At 39.8% G+C, this 11,101-nt stretch overlaps 1 protein-coding gene across 1 annotated transcript in view; it reads right to left on the bottom strand.

The window, feature by feature from the left end:
- Window positions 1-10,890, bottom strand: part of Rev1 (Rev1 DNA directed polymerase) — a 196,563-nt gene extending 185,673 nt beyond the window's left edge. Inside the window, exon 1 of the mRNA XM_067148274.2 lies at window positions 10,733-10,890. Within this exon, the coding sequence (XP_067004375.2) occupies window positions 10,733-10,783 (51 nt within the window). The 5' untranslated portion in view covers window positions 10,784-10,890. The remainder of the gene's footprint in view (window positions 1-10,732) is intronic.
- Window positions 10,891-11,101: the final 211 nt, after the last annotated feature.

Genomic DNA, 11,101 nt, shown 5'->3' on the forward strand with positions numbered 1-11,101 from the left:
AATAGGTGGAACCTTTAGCTTTACCAAGCATTGTAAAAACAGATGAACCCTAAAAATACTTTTGGTGGTTGGATTGCTCACCAAGAGGGTGCCAGTGTTAAGAAATCCAGAATAATACATGGTCCATTAAATCTGGAGGCAAGCTTGCCTGCAGGAACAAAATTTTTTACCACGACTTGATCTCCAAATTTTTCATTGGTGGGTCTCCAACCAAGATCATATATCTTTCTTTCACTTTCTCATGAGAAGGTTCCACGTTACTTCAGGCCTTCCTCCACAGGTCCCTGATATTATCAGGGTCTACGGCCTCTGGCAAAATCTCATTGATTTACCATAAATTAGACAACGGGGTGTTACAAATGAAAAACATGAGAGAGGCTGGTGAAAACTTATGTGACTCATGAACCGCCAAGCTGAATGCAAAAGACAGCCAATGCAGTGAATATCCAATGGGAACGGTCCTTAGGATGAAAAACGGTCAATGCAGATCGAAGATTGCAGTTAGCACGCTCAGCAAGATATGTGTGTGTGGATAATAGGCAGATGTTGTTACATGCGGAATGGATAGGTCAAAACAGAATTTGCAGAATAAATTAGATGTGAATGCCTTGGCATTATCAGAAACTATATATTGACAAGGACCAAAAGAAGCAAAAATAGTATTAAGGCAAGAAATGGTAGACTGAGCGGTGGCTAGCTTAGTCGGAAATAGCCATGAAAACCTGGTGAAACCATCTACACACATGAGGATGAATTTGTTCCCGTTCCCCTTAGATTGAGGGAAGGGTCCAACGTAATCAATGTATACGCGTTCCATAGGGCGAGATGCTTGATGAGATGATAATAATCCTAGCTTAGTGGTCAAGGTGGGCTTACTGAGCAAGTGAGATTTACAAGCTTGAAACATTTCCCTAATTTTGCCATCCATACTCTTCCAAATAAACATTTCTCTAGTTTTGAAGATGCCTCCCCTAATGGGGTCTCATGGTAGTACTTGAAGATCATAGGCAAGAGAACAGCTGGAACTACAACTTTCATCTTTTGATTATGCCTCGAAGGGCAACACAGAACCCCATTCCTCAGAAAATAAGGGACAACATGTTCCCCAGAAGAAAGGGTTTCCACAACAGGAGCCAGCAATAGATCTTTCCATTGATATTTTTCAATGTTACAGAATAACATAGGGGCATCAGTCAAAATAGCCACTAACACAAGAAGGTATGGAAATAGAAGGAGAAGAGCTTTCTCCCCACTCAATGGAATCAACCTCACCACAAAACATGCAGCCCACCGGGCGAGTTGGCCGTGCGCGTAGAGGCGCGCGGCTGTGAGCTTGCATCCGGGAGATAGTAGGTTCGAATCCCACTATCGGCAGCCCTGAAAATGGTTTTCCGTGGTTTCCCATTTTCGCACCAGGCAAATGCTGGGGCTGTACCTTAATTAAGGCCACGGCCGCTTCCTTCCAACTCCTAGGCCTTTCCTATCCCATCGTCGCCATAAGACCTATCTGTGTCGGTGCGACGTAAAGCCCCTAGCAAAAAAAAACAAAAAAAAAACATGCAGCTTAACCCATCTGCAACCACATTCTCTGATCCCCGAATGTGTCGCACGTCAAACTGAAACACTGAAATGCAGACGGCCCAACAGGAGGTATGTCCTGTATGATGGGGCCTAGCTAAAACCCAGCTCAAAGCCTGATTATCGGTTTCTAATTCGAACTTAACATGTTTGAGATACAGACAGAACTTTTCCAAGGTGAACAGAACAGCTAGTCCTTCTAACTCACAAATGGAGTACTTGGCTTCTTCAGCTGATAAGGTCCTAGACGCATAGGCAATAGGCCGCCTTCCGATTTCAGTTTCTTGGAGAAGGACAGCGGCAACTGCAGATGATGAGGGTCTGTCTGTACGATGAACTTCTTAGAGAAATCTGGCATAGCCAGGACTGGGTCGTTACAGAGAGATAATTTCAAGTCTTTGAACGCAGCTTGCTGCAATGGAACCAATTTGAATTTGACACCTTTCCTATGAAGTAGGTTTAGGGGCACTGCCCTATTAGCAAGGTTGGGAATAAATTTTCTGAAGAAATCCACCATGCCAATGAATCTAGCAAGCCATATAACATCTTTTGGAGGCTTAAAGTCACAAATTGCCTGTGTTCTGGAATGGTTGATTGAAACTCCATCGGGCGACACAATATGCCCTAACAAGGACATAGAAGACTTAGCAAACGCTCCCTTAGATAACTGTTAACCCGGCCTTACAAAGGCATTTTTAAGACTTCCTTAAGATTATCTCAGTGTTCTTCAAAGGTTACAGAAAAAAATCACATCATCAAGGTAATGGTAAAGATACTGAAATTTGATGTCGGGGAAGACCCTATCCAGCAGTCTGGTAAGAACAGCCGCGCCAGTGGGGAGCCCAAAAGGCAAACGGTTGTAGTCGTACAAGTTCCAATCTGTAGCGAAAGCAGTCAGATGTTTCGATTATTCTGCCAGAGGAATTTGATTATACGCTTGGTGAAGATCTAGGATGGTGAAGAACTTAGCCTTATGAAACCAAGAGAAACATGAATGCAAATCAGGAAGGGGCCCCGATTGCAATATGACCTTGCAATTTAACGCTCTGTAATCAATGACAGGCCTGAAACCGCCTTGGTTAGGTTTTGGTACAAGGAAGATGGACGATGAGTATGCCGACTTCGAAGGTCGAATAATGCCGTCCTTCAACATTTGATCAATAATCTCCTTAGGAGCCTTCATTTTAGGTAGAGATAGCCTACATGCAGGAAATCTTACAGGGATCAAATTAGTTACCTCAATCTTATATTCAATTAGGTCAGTAAGACCAAGGTTTTCTGAAAACACATCAGGAAAAGAATGACATAACTTACGGATGCTCCCAACCTGATCCTCAGGCAGATGTCTAAGTTCTAACGTCATCTCACTCTGGTTAGGCAAAATTGATGAAGATGAAGAAGAATTACATTTTAAAAGAGGAATATGTACATTACTTTCAAACTTGAATGTGCAAGACTTGCTGTGAAGATCGAGCACGAGACCAGAATGCAACATGAAATCTGCCCCTAATATCATAGGGCATGACAATTGTTTGGCAATGAACAATTTAAATTTCCACGTATATTTCTAAATGCTAACTTTAGCATGAATAAACCCTAAAATTTCTAAGGGTGAAGAATTCGCTGAAACACATTTGACAGAAGATAAACAATAATCAGGAAATTTACAAAAAAAAAAAATTCAATTTAAAATACCACACCTCAGAAATAATAGAGCTAACACTTCCTGAGTCTAACAGAGCCATGACTGGTTCCTTATTTATCTCAAATTTGAGGAAGGGCACAAATCCTGAGGTCTCAGAGGAGGTTTTAAGACATTCTCTTGGTCCTTCAAAAGATAAATCAGAGGGTGTTTCCTTTCTCAGAGTGTTCAGTGCCTGACTTGACCTGGGCTGAGCCTCGAGAAGCTGAAGCTGGTGCCACAGCAGGGTGCACTAGTCACTTCCTATTGATTAATTTAGTGGAGGCAGCACCAGAAGTGGAACAGGAATGTGTGCTGTTAGGTGAAATACAGTTTTTGTAAAGATGTGAAAATGATCCACACTTAAAACATCCCTGGGATGGCCCTGCTCCAGTCCTAGTTCCATTAGATTTCACAAAGCGGCACTTATTTCAAAACTGTTCTGCCGATCTGCACGCATAACACTTGCGGGGAGAAAAAGTGGTGGCCGAGAACTACTAGCTGATGGAGGAGGGTCTCTAGCGACTCTTAAAAGTGTTTGTGTACCTAACTCCTTCCGCGGACACTGCCATAGCCTCGAGTTCAGAAAATGTTTGAGGTTGAGAAGTGAAACACAAATAAGACCTGTAGGAAGGAGAAATCCCTTCGACAATGGCCTGTATGATCTGACCTTCTGAGCAATGAAGGGCGAACACCCTTGTATAAAACTTGATATCTTGAATGAAGTCTGCTAAATTCTCGTCCAGCCTCTGGACTCAGAAATAGTACTTTTGTATCAACGAGGACATAGCACTTGTGGGTATTAAATTGGCTAAGAGATGGGCATGGAAGACTTTTACAAAACTTCTATCAGCTATTGCCTTTACAATCTTGTCCGAAAGGACACCAAATGAGTATGGGTAAATGATTTGTAAAATTTGTGAATGAAAGAAAGAAAACACTAATGCATGATCTTGAAATTCTACAAGAAATCTCATTCATAGAGTTTGCTGAAAATTTAGAAATGCCCTTAAGCAACATGGCTAAGGGGTAAGGAAAGCTACTGAAACCTGGCCTTAAGGTACAGCCCCAGCATTTGCCTGGTGTGAAAATGGGAAACCACGGAAAACCATCTTCAGGGCTGCCGACAGTGGGATTCGAACCCACTATCCCCCGGATGCGAGCTCACAGCTGCGCGCCCCTCTTTGCTGTAAACAGCTTGAGAAAGTCAATAGTCAAAGCATTGCATACTTCATCAACAAGGGGCTGCAATTGTTGTATCCTGGGAGTGTTGATGATTCTAAAGTCTTTCTCCTTGTCTCCGATGCTGCTTCCTACATGATTGCCACTGCACCTCTCCTCAAAACTTTCTATCCTTCTTTAATTCATGTTACTTGCATGGCCCGTGCTTTGCAGAGACTCGCAGAAACAGTTAGGGCCGAGTTTCCTGCAGTAAAAACTCTAATTTCAACAATGAAGAAAATGTTCTGCAAGGCTCGTTCAAGAAAGCCATCTTTCGAGAGAAACTCCCCTCTATTCCCCTTCCACCACAGCCAATCATCACCCGTTGGGGTTCCTGGATGGGAGCTGCCCTGTATTATGCAGAACATCTTGAGGAAATCATGACTGTGATAGACAATTTGCCTTTAATGGACAAATCTGCATGTGTGTCGTCTGTCAAAGAGTTGTTAAATGATTGTTCCAGTGTTCAGAGAGACATTGCGTATATTCAGGCAAATTTTTCATTTCTTCCAGTCACCATTACAAAAATGGAGGAAAAAGGAAACAGTCTCAAACAGCAATTTTCTGTAATTTAGGAAGCTGAGAATAATACACAAAGTGCTAGGGGCAAGGTAGGGGATAAAATAAGAGACAAGTGGTCTAGTATACTGTAGAAGAACCCAGGTTATTCAATGCTGAAAAGGGTACATCAGGTAATGGATGGGGAAAAGGTAGACTTACCAAATGAAATTGAATTGAAAAATGTAGGTAAATTTTCCTATGCCCCTCTAACATCTGTGAGTGTGGAGCACTCTTTTTCTGTTTTCAAAATGATTTTAACATACAAAAGACACAGCCTGACTGTGTTAAATTTGGAGAAGATTATTGTTATGTACTGTAAAGCAAACTACGAATGAAAGTACTGTAGGAATGTTCCTCACAAATAATAAACACATACTCCATTCACGTTTACACCGTTATTGGATGCCTACAGTGCTGTAATTGTGTACAGTGATTTTAGTATTAAGGTTTTAGATCAGTACTGATAATGATATAATCCATAACTTTCTTGACACATGACTTTTTTATATTGTTTTTTATAAATGTCTTTTTTATTGTCTTAATTTTGCAGTTATTTCAGTTAAGAATAGGGATACGATATTTGTTAAAGTAAAATAGTATCACGTTACAGTTTAAGTGTATATTGTAATATTTTCAAGTCTATTTCCTGCCTCTCCACACATTTTAAAAACATATTTTAAGTGCCTATTTTCTCTTTTAAAAGCCTATTTACTTGTTTTAAAAGCCTATTTTAGGTGCCTAAAACTAATTTTTTTTGAGCCTAAAATCCCAGGTCTACTGATCACTAATGTACAGCAGAGACTAAAGTCAATTCAAATATGAATTCACGTCAAATATGACACTATCAATGATGACTGGAGAAAAAGATGACAGAAGATACTCTTTAAAGCGGTGCATCTACTACCTGCTCGTACACATTTACATGCTTATTTCCATGTACATCTGCTTCAGGAAGGAGGTAAATTTGACAAAATGTGTTCCCAACACACTACAGTGTAACAAACTTCCAAATGTAGAATACAACTGCAATTCTAGAGGTCAGATGTCAACAACTCTCACACTGTCCTGGATATGTAAAGTATTGGAATAGGAACTAAAGGGAACATTGATTCTGTTGCTGGATTCTTGGTCTGATCAATCCGATACAAGTGTGTCAACCGAAGCCTTCAGACATAGTGATGTAAATCTGAACACACACACAAAAAATCATACCACAAAGTACTGTCAGCCTCTTGACATTTATCTCTTTCACCAGTACAAACTACTTGTGACACATGGAAGAGTATATACCTCATGATGAAGAGAATGCCATCAACCTGCATGGCAGGATCTTCATTTTCTAGTTGCACTCTTTTATATCCAATCAGCTGAGTGCACCACAGTACCAGCCTCCACTTTGCTATGCATGGAAGAAAACTCTATACATGTCACAGGAGAAGCCACCTCCATTCATACATCAATTTTGCTGTTCTTGACATACGTAACACTCCTGACTGTGATTCCAGTGCTGTCATTATTTGCTAAAATAGTGGTGTGAGACACAACTTCATTTGCAACAGTGCCTTCTCATATCACATTACCACAATGTAGAATGAGGTATGTATAATATATCTGAAACTTCAAGAAGTTGCAGAATCTCAGCATTTAGGCTACATGTCTCATATTTCACAGGTATAGTATGTTTGGTATGTTATGGCTGCAAACATTACAGTCGGGAAACCTACTTCCATAAGTCTTGTTTTACGAGTTACAGGTATTGCAAAATACCACACTTCACACCAGTTAGTCTCTTGTTTGGTCACCTCAGAAGGTTTTGTGACAATTTTATTGCTGTTGGGAGGCCTGAAAGCTTTCCTTCTTAGTCATAAACTTGGAAATAAATTTCAATCGATCATATTCAGTATATTGGAGCACTAGTCTTGTTATACTCAATTCATGATCACAGGATTGTGATGGTGGTGATTATTGTTTTAAGAGGAAGTACAACTAGGCAACCATCCTCTATATAACACTAATCAAGAGGGAAAAATGGAAGGGATCCGACACTTCGAAAAATGAAGGTATCGGTCAAAGAAAGACAAGGGCCACGAAGGGCGTGAAAATGAAAGACTCCCTAGGCCTCCATACGTAATACCGTCGGGGTCTGAAAAGAACAAGAGTTGACGAAGTGAGGTCGGATAGGATAGATGAAAGTGAGGAGCCTGGCACAAGTAAGTGGAAGCAATGCCAGAACTCAGCTAAGGGCCCCATGGTTGCCAACCCACGCTCCAAAGGTCAGAGCCCCTGGGGCCCCTTTTAGTCGCCTCTTACGACAGGCAGGGGATACCGTGGGTGTTATTCTACCGCCCCCACCCACAGGGGGGTCACAGGATTGTGAGCAAGGTGAAAAACTGACATTGATAATTTTGGGTCTTTGAGGTCAGTTTTAGTCATCAGTCCTAAAAATGGTGTGTAGTACACCAAGAAACATTTGTGAGCAAGGTGCACAAAAATTTGACGTTCATCATTTTTTGGGTCTTTGAAGTCAGTTTTGGTCATCAGTCTAAAAACGGTGTGTGGTACACCAAGAAACACAAGGTCTAATGCATGAATGGGTAAGTAATATTAAAATAAAAGTCGCTTATTGTTGGTAGCAATATTTATGGTTGCCAAATCCCCCGGTATAGCCAGATCCCACCCAGTTTTTAATGCTTTTTCAACCCTCGGTTGAACATACAGAAAACAGGTAAATACCCAGGTTTCTGTGCCGTGAATCACCTGACGGGAACACCTGAAAATTCACAGCCAATACCAATTGGTGGCAGTCGGTAATGAATGAATTTAGGAGTTTGTTTAGACAGAATCTGTATTATAATAGTAATTTAGTTTGTTATTGTTGGAAAGCAGTGAAGCTGAAGAGCAATCCAGGTCAGTATGGAAAGTGACAAGAATGTGCCGATTGTCTCCTATAATTTTAAAAGTGTTACTCGTTTTCAAATCTGCGACAGCACCAAATCTGAAAATGATTTTTTTCTGGAAAGTTCAAGGGAGAGAGAAATATAATTTTCTTAAATGTGAACCCTCTCTTCAAATGAATTAACTTAGAGTAAACTGTGTATTGAAAAAACCCCAATCTTTCCATTTTGAAGTATGGAAACCATACCAATATTAACAAATAGCACATAAAGAAACAAGCCAGTAAGAGAGGCTGTTTAATAATAGGCCTGAAGTAGGAAGTGCACACAATGTGCATGAGGGACGTGACTTAGCTCTCGATGCAGAATTTCACTAGTTTCTCTGAGAGGAGCGTGTAGTTCAGCATGTGATACCTCCCACAGTGGGCACCACATCTATCACACACAGTCTTTACCTATCACGTGTATGAAAACTGATGATACAGCACAACCTATGGTGAAAACCATGTATAGCAAGTCGCATCACAATGTGGCATAAATCATATCCTCCATGGGTCCATTCCCAATTCAGCATTGAGTCATGGAATTAAATTCCTCACGTATTCTTGCTTTCTTTTCGTACAATTTCCTTCGGAGCTCCTGATAAGCTGGTGTTGCTGGTAACATTTTCAATCTCAGATCCTCTATATAAAATCCTTGGAAATTTTGTAGACAAGTCATGTAAGTGTGCATTTAGAGAGAGAGAGAGAGAGAGAGAGAGAGAGAGAGTATTTACAGAGGCTATTTACCATCCACCTTGACTCCAGAATACTAAACGTCATAAGGTTTAAGCCACGTGTGACGAGAAATATTTCCCGAGAATCTACATGTTCTAAGAATAGGTCAGAATATCGTAACTCGACACCTTCAGAAAAGACCACGACCACAGTATACAGTGAAAGTAAGAAGTACTGGAACATTAACGATCTGTACTAAGAGGACAATATATCTGTCATTTTAGCCTATATACTGTATAGGCCCTAATATAAATATTCCTTCAAGTGCGCAGATTAATTTTTACAGATAATTAAGCAGGATTATTACCCTGGCCATCCAACAAAACATACAAATTAATATCTGCATCATTATACAGGTGAAATAAGAATTTGTACAGTAGAATTGTATGCACTCTTCTCAGCCCTTTACTCCCTTCAGTACAGATCTCGTCAATGAGGCAATGTTACACATGTGTCCTTGCACCTGCCTAATATTTCAGTTGTTGCGCTGTTAGCATTTTATAGAGAACATCCTCTAAAATGGGTTGGAAGGCAAAGCATATGACTATGGAAGAAAGGAAGATAGGTATTCGATTTCACAACCAAAGCAAATCATTGCAAGCATATCTAGGATAGTACGTAGAGTGGTAACAACAATCCATCAGGTTCGGCAAACGAAAATACTCACAAAATTTGCCACGAAATGGAGGGCTAAGAAAGTCAATGACGGTGATGGGCAAGCTATTCTAAGAAAAATCAAACTATATCTGATGATCAGTGCGCTCTCTACTGCAACGGAGCTGAAGTCAGATTTCAGTATAAAGGTACGTCAAAGTACAGTTCGCAATTTCCTTAGAAAGAGCGACTAGAATGGAAGAGTTGTCCACAGAAGTTATTATGTCAGTGAGATCAACATGAAGAGGAAGCTGCAGTTCTCAAAATCATGGGTAAACTCCTCCACAGACCGGTGAAATAGGGTTACATTTGATGAGAAAAAATTAAATGTTTTTGTGTCTGATGGAAGATGCAAGGTATGGAGAAAGATGGACACAGAACTGAAGGAGAACATCTCTCCTACAGTAAAACAAAGTGGATGCTCCATAATGGTACTGGAGGAGTACGAGTGGAAGCTCATAATTTTATTGAAGGAAACATGGACCACCAGTACTACATTAATATATTAAAGCTTCATCTCATCCCCAGTGCAGAAAAATGGAGTTTGAGACAAAATTGTAATCATCCACGATAATGCTTCCAAACACACAGCTTCAAATTCAAGAGTGTGGACCCTCTATAACACACCCAGGTACCTCTAAACTCCCCCGCAGTCTCCAGATACAAATCCCCTTGAACATCTGTGGGGTTACGTTGAGAAAAGCAGATCTGAAACGAGCGCTCACAGAAGAATAGAACAATATTCCCGCTGCTACAGCATCTAATTTAGTCAATTCAATGCCAAGACGATTCCAGGTTATTATCTCATCCAAAGACTATCACACTAAGTTAGTGAATGAGTGACACTCTTTCAGTGCCATGTAGATTGAAGAGATAGAAATTTTCTGTGAACTGAACTGTTCGAATACTTACTGTGCATTGTTTTGAATGAATATTTAAAGTTTTCTTTAAAGTTTCGTTATAATGGAATGAAAATATTTAGTTTCATTTCTCTAATTACGGTATATAATGTTTACATATGAAGAAATAGGCCTATTTGTGTTATGTATTTGGTGCAAATATACACATAACCAAGAGGATATGAGTGTTTTTGTTAAAACTGACTAGTGTTCGAATACTTTTTACACTAAGTGTACAGTAGGTGTTGGTGATAATAGGTTATGACAGTCATGATCAATCATCAATGACCTGCACTTGGATTGTCGCCCAGCTTGCAGATTCCCTAACAATTGTTTACCTTGATTTTTCTTAAACGTTTTCAAAGAACTTGTCTTCATTAACATGAACATACATTTTTTTTTTTTTTTTTTTTTTTGAGACTCCGTCAAGTTACAATAAGCTAAGTTATATTCAACCATAAGACATACCCAAACTTCAAATCCATTTTCACCAAAATCCCTTCTTGACTTCTTTTTCATCGTGTTATTACTATCCAAACTAAAGAAGTCTGGCGACACACCGCTTTATGATACTTTTTCTTGAGTGGTTATTAGGCTTTGCCGATTTACGATACAATTCTATTGAGTTCCACCACACTCTCAAAGAATTATGTCATTCAAAAACGCAACCATTATTATTACCAGGGTCGGCAAATGTGGAAAAATTGTTTTCCCTTAAGGAATTCCAGAATTTCCCTTAATTGTTCTGAATTGTTATTTTACTGCAATACTAAAATCAGGACGAATGTAAATGAATTTTATTCCATACTATGACGAATTTGATTATTCTACTTCTAA

This window comes from Anabrus simplex, chromosome 5, assembly GCF_040414725.1.
Source record: "Anabrus simplex isolate iqAnaSimp1 chromosome 5, ASM4041472v1, whole genome shotgun sequence".
NCBI lineage: Eukaryota > Metazoa > Arthropoda > Insecta > Orthoptera > Tettigoniidae > Anabrus > Anabrus simplex.